A 13028-nucleotide genomic window follows, 5' to 3' on the forward strand; every position below is an offset into this window, starting at 1 on the left:
GTATTGAGACACTTGCCACTTATAAACAGTGACCGTAGGCACCTTCAAAATCCTTAAACAGCCAGGTATAAAAGACAATAGGATGGCAGTACATGAAACAAGATCCCGTTCCAACAGCTGCCGTGTTTGTGTAGCTGGTCTGGACAGAACAATATGTGGAAACGCTGTGGTGTTTTCATTTACATCTCCACGAGAAGAGTTGAACTTTAAGAAGCTATTGGTGAAACTTATGTAAAGCCTACCTCATATTAATATGCTGTGGCTTCCCTGTAGAAGCCATAAGCTTCTGCCGACAGATACTGCAAAGCTAAATATGCCACAAAATCCCCAGTCCTGCATGCTGATCAAGAGTGAACCATTGCTTCTGTACAGACTCACTGACTTCAGGAGGAGATTGCTCAGAAATGAGACAAGATTCAAAAATGGGGGACCTAGCTGTCAATACTTAAAGGCTTCAAAGAGCAGCTGTTGATAAACTTTACTAAAGGTCTGGGCATATATTGATGGCGATAGACTGTTGACTTGTGTGCTCAAGCCCCTTGTGAATAGGGTTGTTGCTACATGCCCTTCTTTTAATTTATTTTTGAGGACACCACTGTTGATAAACTTTTACGAGCAAAACTCCTCTTGCCTTCTGCTGGAGCTTTTGCCTGTGGGGAATTAGGGAAAAAAACCCCATTTAGGCTTTATAGCGCACTCCCAGAGACGAATTCCATTTAGTGAAACAGCCTGTGGACCTCTTAAAATGCAGTGCACCTGTAAGATAACACCATCCTTGAGGGGGGATACGCTGTTTGAATGACATAAAAACTGAGCTGCTACTTTCCTCTGAAGAAAGGTTACATCTGCAGAGATTTACTGGCATTTGGGTACCCAGTAACAGCATCTTTGTGCTTCGTCAGAGAACAAAAGAAACCTCAGCGTGGCTGATTAGCTACTGACATCCCAAAAGGTTTTCTGTTTTGACGTGCTGGGGACTGCGCCAGGTCCCCAAGTAGTATTTTGCTGAGAAAATGATGAGCTGAGGCAGAGAGCTCTGCTGCATTTACCTGACAAACCGGGGAGAGAGGCCACGTGTTGTGCAGTCTCTTGGAAGAACGTGGGCAGCGGGAGAGAGTAGCAGCAGGATGCTGAGTACCCGTTATTTTCTGGTTTCTCTCAGTAAAGGATAACTACAGGTGCAGGAGGAGGGACAGTAATAGTGCTTAGCAGGCTCAGACCCAAAGCTTCAAGCTAACCTGTGTTTCGAGGAAAGTAGAGCGGTTTGCATTGAAATAAGTTGTTGGAACTCGGAAGATTAATAGGGTCATGATTAAGGCTATGTGGAGTCAACACTCGAAATGGGATTACAGATGAAGATCTGACCTTCTTTTACATGGCTCAGGACTTTAATACAAGCCTCATTAGTTACCTAACGCTGATTTAATTCTAAAGAAGACTCATTTGCATAGGCAGTATTTTGTCATGGCTGGTACCTAGGCGAAAGGCAGAGTTGATTTGCACCTTGTAGACTTACGTAGGGGTGGCAAACGTATGGCCCACAGCTTGGCCAGGGGAAGTAGCCTGCCACAGCATCCAAGACCCTAGTGAACGTGGCACTTGGCAGCAGGAGGATGAGCAAAGGCTGAGCACTGGGTTGCCCATCAGCCACTTTGCCCGTGCACACTCCCCAGCTGCCAGCCCCAACCATGTGCCCCTCACTGGAGCCAGGGATAGAGCTGCTGCCATGGCACAGAACATGCAATGGAGGCAGCTCCAATGTGGGACATATGGGCCAGAGTCGCTTTTGCATGCCCTGGTCAGAGCCACAGCTGCTGCCACCACCAACGCCGTGTGCTCTGAATTGGAGCCAGAGCTGCCACATGCTCCAGATCAGAGTCGGAGCTGCCACCACTGCTGCTACCCTGTGCTCTGGATCAGAACCAGCGCTGCTGCTGCCCCGGCAGCTTCCTCATGCCCCGATTGGGATCTGACCTGAAAGGAGCCTCGTGGTTTGGATCTGACATAGGGCACGAGGTGCATTTGACACCCCTGGGCTAATTAAATACACCTAGGTGTTCATTCCTTTCAGGTATTATTTTTCCATCAGTCTCAGACTGGTTTTATGGGCTTGCTTAACACAGAATCCCCACTTGATCATGCTGATTTTGGACTGTACCTCATCTGCCCATGTTGAATCATATTTATTTTCACCTATTGGCTCCCCGTAGCCCATTAAAATGCTCTCTTCTTTCAAGCAGAGTGAATAATTCATTAGGAGATCATTACAAGTGTTGTAATGGAAAATTGCTTTCCCGGCTGTATTTAATGAATATTTGGGAAGGCCAGAGCATGAACTGACAAAGAAAGGAAAAGTAGGCACCTATCTAAAAGAATAAGGATGGTTGCAGCATGCCTTTGATTTCCTTCTTCTGACTTTTACCTGAAATTATAGGGTAGAATGAAAAATGCAGTGACCTGTTGAGTCGTTTCTCCTGGCCACTGCAGGATTATTCCCATTGAGACATAAACTATAGTTTTATCTACTTTTAAATCAGCTCAAGCAGTGGGATTTCCACCATTTCCCTGGAGAAACTGTTTCACAGTACAATAGTTCAGATTGTCAGAAGTTTCTTCAGAGGTGCAGCCTAAACTCTTTTCCCCATCATTTTATTCTGTTTCTGTTAGTTAAACCCCAACATGACACCTTGAATCCTAAATCGCTCTTCGCTCTTTTTTTTTTAATCCCTTTCTAACCAAGCTCCTGCTTTTTTGCAAAGTGACACATATTTTGGTCTTGAGCAGTAGACTTTCATGCATTCAGCACCAGCGACGGAGTCAGACCTCTGAGTGAGTATAGCACTCAGGCGCTCCCTTTTGACAAGCCTTTCCACCCAAATGAGTACCTTTGGCATTGTTCTCGTTTGGAAATCCAGGAGCTTGTTTTGATACCTGAGTGGGATTTAGACCTCTCTTGAAAATATTTTGGGTCCCGAGCCATTCCAAAATTTTGGTGTTCGGGACCGAGCCAAAGTCCATTGAAGTCCATGGGAATATTTCCACTGACTATAAAGAGCTTTTAGTCTTTGCTTAAAAGTAATGTTCTCCATCTCCCTACATTTTCTTTCTTGCTCTGCATTTCCTCCCACATGCCTAAATCTGTCAAATACTGAAGAGCTGACAATTCAAAGAACATTGAAAGCATTGTTTTTTCTCTTGTGATATACACTTCTTCTTCCTGCTTAGTGCGGCAGTGAAAGACTTCCCTTTCTATTAACCTTCTTGGCCAGTGTTTTTTTCGTCTTAGCACTGGAAGTGCATGCTTGATTTGGGAATATGCTGTGGCATGATCATTCATCTATGCAGAGCCACTTAGCTTTTGAAAGGCTTCAGACTGTTTAGATGCAATGTCAAATGTTCATGAAACACAAACACATACCGTGTTTTTAAAGGATAAATATATAGTTAAGATGCTGAGGTTATATCTTTATTTTTCAGAATCCAGGCATTGACATCGGGGATGTATCTGAGAGAAAAGCTTTAAGGAAAAGCTTAAAGTGTAGGAATTTCCAGTGGTACCTGGACCACGTTTATCCCGAAATGAGAAGATACAACAACACTATTGCATATGGGGAGGTAATTAAGACAAAGCATGTTCTTAAAGCAGATTGATAAGTATTAAGAAGTAAGATATCAATATCTATAGATGCATATTTATATAACAGCATGCCATAATGGGTCTAGTCCAAAATACCCTTAAATTAGAGCTATATGGATTAAAAATATTTTATTTCTTATGGAATTTGTTCTTCATTCCCTGCAATATTTTTGTCTTTCAATTTATTGCCAATCTTGAGAAACCCTATATATTCTCTAAAATGTGAATGAGAGATTTCCTAAGTTTTCGCAGTATCGTGTACGGTGCCCACTGCGTCCATTAGATAAGCAGCTGACTAAGTATTTTGTATGGTTTTTTCCCCTTGTAATCATTTTCCCTTGATCTAACCTTGGCTAATATTGCAGGGGTTTCAACTATGCATGATCATCATACATATTCCTTATAGGGCTCATTAAGTTTACCCCCAAACTCATACTATTGTGTCATGTAAAAAGACTTATTTCAGTCCTTATTGGCTTTGAGACAGCAGTAGGAACATAAAAAATAAGTATTTACGATAATTAAATAACAATCTTTTGCAGTAAGTTTCCCATGGAATAGTGACACTCTGGAAGGAGTAATTAAAATATAGCCCAAGGACCCCAGATGGCTATTAATCCTGAGGAAGCGCATTGCCCTAAGGTTATTTTATGCCTTTACGCTGAAAAGGCAGAGTAATATTTCCATTTCAATTGGTCTGAGTGGGAAACAAATGCCTATACATAAACTAATCTCCTGGCTCAAATATCTCTCAACACTTAATTCACCTGATGATGTGAATTTATCAACAGTGGTTTGTTTCTTATAATGTATTGGTAGGTTCCCTTTAAGCTTGAAAAAAAAATCACTGGTCCAGTTTCAGTTTTTCTGATCAGGCAAAATATTATGTAGTGATGATGAGCATTTCCCTACTATTGGTTTTCAAGCTTGTATTAAGCTTCCTGAAACGTTTTACTGCTGGCAATAATGTTGCTCAGAGGGAAAGATTTTCCCATTTCATCCCTACAGCCAAAGCCTGGGCTAATAATGCTTTGAACAGGAGGATTAAGAGTTAGAAACACCCAATGGATGAGCTCTCAGAAGAGGCTAGGATAGTTCTGGGACATAGGGCACCTATACATGTGCTGGACGCCTGCTCTGATGCATGCATCGGAGCAGACTTGATTAATCAAGCCTTCTGGAGCATGCTACTTAGCATTGCTCCAGCAGCCTCCACAGCACGTATATTCAGTGTCCCCTTGCTCCAGAATGCGGGCAGGGGTGCTTTAACTAAAGCTCATCGAACGAGCTTTAGTTAAAGCACCCCCACCACCATTTTGAACTGCAGGATGCTGAATAAACATGATGCTGTGGGCTCTTTATTTAGAGCAGCTCCCAAGAGCCACATTAATTAAAACACCCCCTACCCCAGAGCATGTTTAAAGATGCTCATAGAGGCCAAGGCAGTGTCATTGTTACACTTCCTAAATGACTGTACACTTTGCTCCCAACTCCAGTGTCGGTCAGTACTCTCCATACCATACCTGGACCACGTTCTCAAGATGTCTAACAACACCTCTTCGTTGGCCTCGTAGGCTGATGGCTACATGCGTGTGCTCTCCTGTCTGTCTTCTACCTGGTAGCATGGAAGGGGTTCCTTGTGCTTTCTTTCCTGATGTCATCTCAGGAATCAGTGCCAGAGCCAAGAGGTAGTAATTGTAATGGTGATTATTGTATAAATAACAGCCCTAGCCGTTATTATTAAACTCTCTATTAAAAGAAAACCTTGTAGGCCACACTAACCCCTTTTGTGAATCAGTATGCCTGAAGGCACAGTAAAGCATCTTTCCCTCCCCATAACATTAAAGGTCAGAGGCCATGCTGTAAGCGGTCAGCAGCATTCATCTCCCATAGGGGACAGCTGCATAACTAGGCAATGTTTTTTCCACCCCCCACAGCTTCGTAACAACAAAGCAAAAGACGTATGCCTTGATCAAGGTCCACAGGAGAATCATACAGCAATACTGTATCCGTGCCACGGCTGGGGACCTCAGGTAAGGATTTGCTTTTGTTATACAGAAGCCTGTGTAACGATCAATAATTGGCAGAGATTGCTGCAAAGCAGAATAAAGATGTACAGTGTGTGTGCTGGCTTAGGCTTGCGAATGATAAGACTAGTCTTCCTGTTAAGAACAAAGAATAGCTCAGATAAAGAGGTATATTTTTCCAACTACTCTTAAAGCCATTTTCCAGATTAAATTACTATAATCTTGCAAGAGCTGTGAGTAAAAGCTTAATTTAGAAAAAAGCTGCCAGACTTGGGTAAATAATGCTACAAGCAAAGAGCCAATCAGCAGAATAGAACATGCACAAGCAAAGCATTTTAAGGCATTTTCTTTTCTTTTATTTTTTCCCTGTTTATATGCCAGCAGGGTAAAGAGGCATAGACTGGGAAAACAAAACAAATAACGCTTTCTGATGAGATGATAACTAGGATGTTATTTCCACTAGGCAAAGACTTATTGTATGTAACCTTACTGGAGTCTAGGCTTATATTTCTAGGGTTTTTCTTACTTCTCAAAAAATTCAGATCAAACTGAACGGGTCTTTGGAATGCTACCTCTCATCTTAATCTAGGGGGAAAAAACATGGCTCCATTATCCAGTTTAGGCCATTTTGATATAAGGAGCTTGTCACAAACTCCTCATCCTGACAAAGACAACTGCTTTATTTATGTAGATAACCAATTCCTTTATATAATTTTATTATTCATTGTATTTTAAAAATGAATTAATAATTTTGCTGCACTTGAATACTCCTGGCTTGACAGTCGTGGGATTGGAAAGCCTATGTTTAAGAACAGATGGGTTACTGTATAAACCGTGCCAGTATATCCATCCTTAGAGCAGAGGGGACAGATTCTGCGGTGTACGTCCAGAAACTGTAAGTCTCCAGCGTCTCCTTGGAATGACATCCCTGTCATTTCTTTCTCCCAGTGTAGCCTCCCTTTAACCCTGGGATATTCTTTCTGTTCACATCAGAAAGATAGTCACTCCCTCTTCATTCAAGTCCTTCTTCAAAATTCCCTTCTTGCTTGCAGCCTTTTGGAGAAAAACAAGGTGTGTTTTATACAGGCTCCTGTTAGGTCTGGAAGTAGAACCATGATAGGAGGATACAGGGCTGGGTTTTTTTCTTCTCCATATAGTTTAGCTAAAGAGCCATGCTTTTAGTTCATATCTATCTGACTTGAACCTCTTAACTGTCTGAGATTCACCCATCACAGATATGCAAAATGAGCAGAGAGAGGTAGTTAGCCTGCTCTCTGCGTGTCCTTTTGTATTATCTGATGAAGTGAGCTGCTACTCATGAAAGCTTATGCATCTATGATTCAGTTAGTCAATAAGTTGTACTTCTACCTTGCCATATGCATATGGAGTGGGAGGTGGAAAGAATACAGATGGTATGTCCCATAATGTGCGTGCTCAGATAAAACATGCAGACCACGCCAGCAGCATCTGGAAGTGGGAAGGAAAACTCAAAGAACCTCCTCTGTGACTGCTCCCTCATTCTTCTGTTACTTTCCTTTACAACTCACAGCATGACACATAATCAAATCAGTCGTCGTCTACCTTTCCTCCCCTGGATCAACCAAATTTCATTCAAAGGGATGCCATTAATTTGCCTTCTGGTAGGAGACCTTCTCTTAGACCATAAGCATGCCACACCACCAGTCTAGGCATATTAAAATTATAGGTAGAGTTTTATGTATCAGAAGGGTTGTTGGTTGTAGCCGTGTTGGACTAAGGACATAGGCAAAGTTCTTTGGGTAGATGTGAGCTCTTCGATTAGACCAGCTGAATAGTTTAGAGCACAAACACAAAGCTTGCAAAGAACTTTTCTCTAACTATTCAGTTGGTCTAATCAAAGAGATCACATCTACCCACCGAACCTTGCCATTTGTCAGAAGGCAAACCATTTGCCCAGGAGTGTTATAAGGAAGGACTGACTGATTACTGCACAGATTCTGAAAGCTTTTTTTTTTTTTTGCATGTGTTCTTTCCTCTTTTTCTGTACTAATATACCTCTGCCATCTTTCAGCTTGGCAACGTCACTGTATGTACCAGCATCTCCTAGTTGTCTGTTTCATGACAACCACCTAAAAACAAAACACTGCACTGTTCACACAGTTCCCCCCTGGAGAGAGGTTGAGATCCAGAAGGACCCATATAGGTTGGACAACAGTTATGCTGGAACATGCTTTTCAAGTTATGTATGTGCCTACTGCCCAACTCCCACTGAAATCAATGCACTGTTAGAAAGCACTTGGACAGCATAGTGATAAAGGGAGTATGTGTAGAAAGGGGAAAAAATGTGAAATTCATGAAGCTGAAGCTGCATAAACTCCCTGTAATGGGTTCAGGGTTTTTTGCTTCACTCAAACAGTCTTTGACTTCATGCAGCCCTTTATTCCCAGGCACACCTACCCGTCAGGAACATCATAGATATCAATAACATAGTCCATCTGGGTTCACTCAGATTCCCAAGTCTTTTCCAGCCCCTGAGAAGGTGCCTCTGGCTTCCTGCTGCTCTCTCCTCTTCAGTCTTCCTTCTCAGGTGGTCTTCGACTCAGTTCCCTGACGTGGTGCTGCTGCTTCCGTCCTGTCCTAGCCTGGTGTTGCAGCCACTGGCCAAGCAACCCTCTCCCTCTCTGTCAGACTTGATTTTCACTCCTTTCCCTGGGGCCTTTGGACTTCCTGTGGCCAACTAATTATTTATCTTTCTCAACTGGCCTAGTCCTCCTAGGCAGTCTGTAATCACTCCTGCAACTAGGCTGTAGCCCTTGCAAGCCTGAAGAGGGCTACAGCCCGAGGTTTGCAGCAAGCCTCTGCCAGCCAGTCTGCTACACATCCTCCCCCCCAAGAGGGGAACCCTCTTCAATTCTCTATTCCCTTGTCCCACCTCCCAGGCACTACGTAGGGCACTCCTGTCCCGTCTACATCCTAGTTGCCTTAAGGACTTATTTCATGGGCTCTATCCTCCCCTGTACCCATGCCCATGCCTCTCAGTTTTACTTTGGCCCCAGCTTTGATGGCTTCTGGGCCACGGCTCCCCCTGTGTGTCCCTTGCCCAGGGCAAAGCTGCACTCAATCTCACTCTGGGCCCCTTGGCCATACTCTTACCCCTTCTGGGTTTTGGCCCAAGCTTAGACAGCTACTAGGCTACAGTTCCCCTGTACTGCTCCTAGCACAGGGCAAAGCTGCTCTCAATCAGCCTCTGGGCCCCCTGGCCCTGGTTTTGCCCAAGCTTGGTTGGATACTGGGCCACAGCTCTCATGCTGCTCCTAGCACAGGATAAAGCTGCTCTCACTCTTAATCTGCCTCCATCCCAGCCCCCCTCCCCTCCCCTCCCCTCCCCTCCCTCCAGGCCTAATATTGCCCTGGGCTTTGGCCTGAGTTTGGACACCTCCTGGGCCACAGCTCCCCCTGTGCCACAACACCCCCTGTGCATCCCTGGCCCAGGGCCAAGCTGCTCTTGATCTCACTCTGAGCCCCCTGGCTCTGGTTGTACCCTCTTTGGCTTTGAAGGACTAGTGGGCCATGGGTCCCCTGTGCTGCTCCTAGTGCAGGGCAAAGCTGCTTAATTCTGTGTGCCCGGTGGCACTGTGGGATTGCCCCTTGACAGCCTCACCCTTCTCTACCTCTGGGCCCCTTTGCAGACTTTGGCCCAAGTTCCAACAGTTTCAGAGCCACAGCTCCCCTGTGCATCCCTTGTTCAGGGCTAAGCTGCTCTCAATCTACTTCTGGTTTAGCCCAGCCCTCCCTAGCACCCTTTGGCTCAGGATAGGACTGCTGCAGCTCCATGTTCCCCTCTGGTGCTCTAGGATTGCTCCTCATGGGGTTTCTTCTCTGTGCCCTTTTCTAGGGATATGGGATTTCCCCACTGGGCTTTATGCGACCTCCACCATCCCTACACTGCCTCCAAAACCATCAGTACCAGCTGTACCCAAAGTCCCCCCCGCCCCACACTGGGTCCAACTTTCCTCTCAGGTCTAAGCCTCTTTCTTGTCTTCTCAGGGTAGTTTAGACATCTGGTGATTTGTTATCCTGCAGTCACCTGGCACGGAGCTCCTTTCCATGCCCCCTGCCAGTCTAGACTGCCTGTTCTGGCACAGGCCCCAGTTAATATGTTTCTCAAACTCCATCCCTTATGGTCAGGTGCGTCCTCCCTACCCACCCACAGCGGTTCCTATCAGTGTCTATGGCTTGCTCCAGGGTAGCTCCCAATGGTCCCCTGGAGGTCTTAGTTGGGCTCGCCATATAACTACACTCTGGCTGCCCATTCCCTACGGCCTGCTCACCCTAGGCATTCACCCCCCGCCCCCCCTGCCACCTGAGGAGCTTTTCCCTTCTTTCTAGGACCACCTTCCATGAGTACCCACAATACACAGTCTTTTTAACTTCCCCACGAGCCAGCCCTTTGGTCCCTCCTTCTGTGAAGGATAGAGCCTGGTTCCCTACCAGGACCATATCTCAAGCCAAAGTTCCTAGGACCCCAGAGCAGCTGTGTTACTGTCCGGTACTCTCCATAGGGAGCAGTCCTTCAGTCTGTCTTGACCTGCATGGCTCTGCCGCACAACGTTTGACCGTTAAACATTGCCAGTGCGGCTCTTCCTAGCCTTATTTAGCCAGACAACCATGTACTCCATCACCCCTGCCACCTGGAATACCTGCCGTAGCTTCCTCCAGTGTACCCCGAGGTCAAAGTTCCTCACAAATACAATGGTCTTCTGACTGGTGGCTTTCCCTATCTTTCTCAGCTGGCCCAGTTTTCCTACAAACCTGTAATCACTCCCAACTGCTTGCAGCTGGGCTGCAACCCTTGCATGCCTGGAGAGGGCTACAGCCTGAGACGTGCGGTCTGATGCACGCCTCTGCCAGCCAGTCTGCTACACCCCCATTGGTAAGGGGTTTGCTTTACACACAGAGGCAAGCTGCTTACATCAAGCTTTCATCTCAAAAGATAAGTTGCAGAAAGGCTCACTACAGCTGCTTAATTCCTGGTCCCAGGTGTTCTCTAAGCCAGCATCTACTCTAATACTCTTGGGTCAATGCAATTCTTATTAGAAGTACGGAGAAGGGGAGCCTCTGAGGGTTAGTCTGCTGTTTCTTTAATCTGTGTTATATGAGGAAACTCAGCACTGCAATTGCATTCATTAAGATCAAAACTGTGAAATATAACACAATAAAGACCATCACATTAAGTGCTCACTAGATATTTGCATAATAAAAAGCTTGCCTGAGGAAATCAATTTCTCACATGAATCAGAAAACAGTGCAGGAGGGGGAAAATCCCCCAGGAGACTGGAAAGTTCCTAAACTTGTTTGGGGTAATTAATTTATTGAGTAGATTTGCAACTTAACCGTCAGTTTTCTTACTGTACAAAAGGCAGTCCCAGCCCCTTTAACTGATTCCAGCCATTTTCGAGCCCTATTCTGTAGCTTTCCTGGTGGTAGTAAAGAATATAGCTTCCAGTACAAAAATGGCATCACCAGTTCTTTTTTTTTTTCCCTCAACCTTTTATTAGACCCAAGGCACCCCTTGTTAGATTTTGGGCACCCCTTATTAGACTCAAGGCACCCCTTAGAAAATGCCAGCTCTTCATTTTCACTTGTTTGGCTAGAGAAAAATAATGGAGCAATTCTTCTGTTCCATAAAAATCAAACTACCACCGATCAGAAGGTTTCTAACACTATAAATTCCTATTTGAAACCTTTGGGTTTATCTTGTGAATTATGTTTGCACACATAACAGTGCTATCATTGCATGACACTCTGTGGCATGCTCGAAAGGATCTTGAGGCACCGCAGGGTGCCACAGCACCCTGGCTGAGACCCACTGCTCTGGAGGTGTGACGGTGACTGAAGCATCCTGCCACGGGAACACCAAGAGCAAAGCAAAAAAGGACAAACTTACCTGAAGATACAAGAGAAGGAAACAAGCCGGAACAAGGAAACCGCCACGCTCTGGACCATCTGGGGAGTCAGCTGGGGCTGTGGCAGATCAAAGACTGCTGCAGCAAACTCAAAGGCCAGGGTTCGAACCCGGGAGGGAGAAAAGGGCGTGTCAAAAGCAAAGACCATGGCGGACTGCAAGAGAAGGAAAAGCTGGGTCAGATGGGCAGTGAATAGGAGGCTGCCATGGCAGACCCAGCTGGGATTTAAATGACACTGAGGAAGCATCCAGGGTCAGAGGAGAATGGAAGGACAGTGAAGAACAGGAGAGGGAAACGGAGAGCAGACGGGAGGAGAAGACCGACCCAGAGCCTAAGGGAAGACTCCAGCCCCTCAACTTACCTGGTAAGATATGGTGAAGAACTTGATCCGACGGGGAGAGCCAGCCGACCAGCAAATCCAGTACCGGGGGGTGAAGAGAACCACTCTGGGAACCTGGGGGAGGAAGAAGGTACGGACGGAATTACTCCCCGGGAGGGTGGGAGGAAGAGAGAGTTAGTCCCAGTCCCAGGAGGACAACAGGGGACCAAAAGAGAGAAATAGCTGCCTTGGGACCCGTGCAGGGAAGAACGGGGCAAGCAGTCAATTAGCCAAAGACTCAGACAAGAGTCCTTCAAGTGAGAGTAGGAACATCAACCTCAGAGGCACGTAACAACGCCTGGAACATCAGGTGTGGTGAGGGCAGGGGATGGGGATTGCGGAGCCCTGCAAAGAACTGTCAACATCCTGAGCTTATGATCAATATCTGTTGTGTCCCAAGAGTGTCTAGACATATCTCCAATAACATCAAAGGCATGGCAGAAAGTCTTTCCAATGACAAGACTCTACCATTTCAATCGGGAGACAATGTAGCCTCAAGAGGTGCGACATCAACCTCTTACAGGAGGCTTATTTAGTTCCCACTGCCATACAACGCTTTTTTGCATCTTTTCATCACAAAGTTCTTCATAAGAAGCAAAAGTACCATTTGAATACAAGTTTACAGCTAGAGACTGCAGCCAGCAGCCTGGTTTCAGGTACACTTGATTTGATTGATTGAATAGAGAGAGGGACTGATGGGCCATTTGTAGGCATGCTCACCATGTTCTATCCTGTGTTAACTGATTTGTATTACACAGTTCAAATCAAATTTCAATTCAAATCAAGTTTAATAGATATTCGAGGGGGTTTGCCCCCTACTTCACAGACCAGTAGCCCATGGGCTCAGCCAGAAGTGTCATTTTTGCCCAATCTGGACACAGAATGCAGTTTATAGCCGTCACCAAACACAAGTGCATGGCTGCCGACAACTTAAAAAATGGCTGCTCAGGTGAAAATCTGAACCCTCATTGCACAAGGGGTCAGTTGAAGATGTTTCAAAACAGAGCATCTTCTGTAACTTCTGTCTGTGCTGCCTGCCA

The 13028-nt window shown here is 45.5% G+C and overlaps 1 protein-coding gene across 1 annotated transcript in view; it reads left to right on the top strand.

Moving 5' to 3' along the window:
• The window catches only part of GALNT17 (polypeptide N-acetylgalactosaminyltransferase 17), a 217277-nt gene that overhangs the window by 190047 nt on the left and 14202 nt on the right, over positions 1–13028 (top strand). Inside the window, exons 7-8 of the mRNA XM_025215025.1 lie at positions 3478–3615; positions 5575–5670. Coding sequence (XP_025070810.1) covers positions 3478–3615; positions 5575–5670 — 234 coding nt within the window. The remainder of the gene's footprint in view (positions 1–3477; positions 3616–5574; positions 5671–13028) is intronic.

This window comes from Alligator sinensis, unplaced genomic scaffold (genome assembly GCF_000455745.1).
Source record: "Alligator sinensis unplaced genomic scaffold, ASM45574v1 scaffold1227_1, whole genome shotgun sequence".
Taxonomy (NCBI): Eukaryota; Metazoa; Chordata; order Crocodylia; family Alligatoridae; genus Alligator; species Alligator sinensis.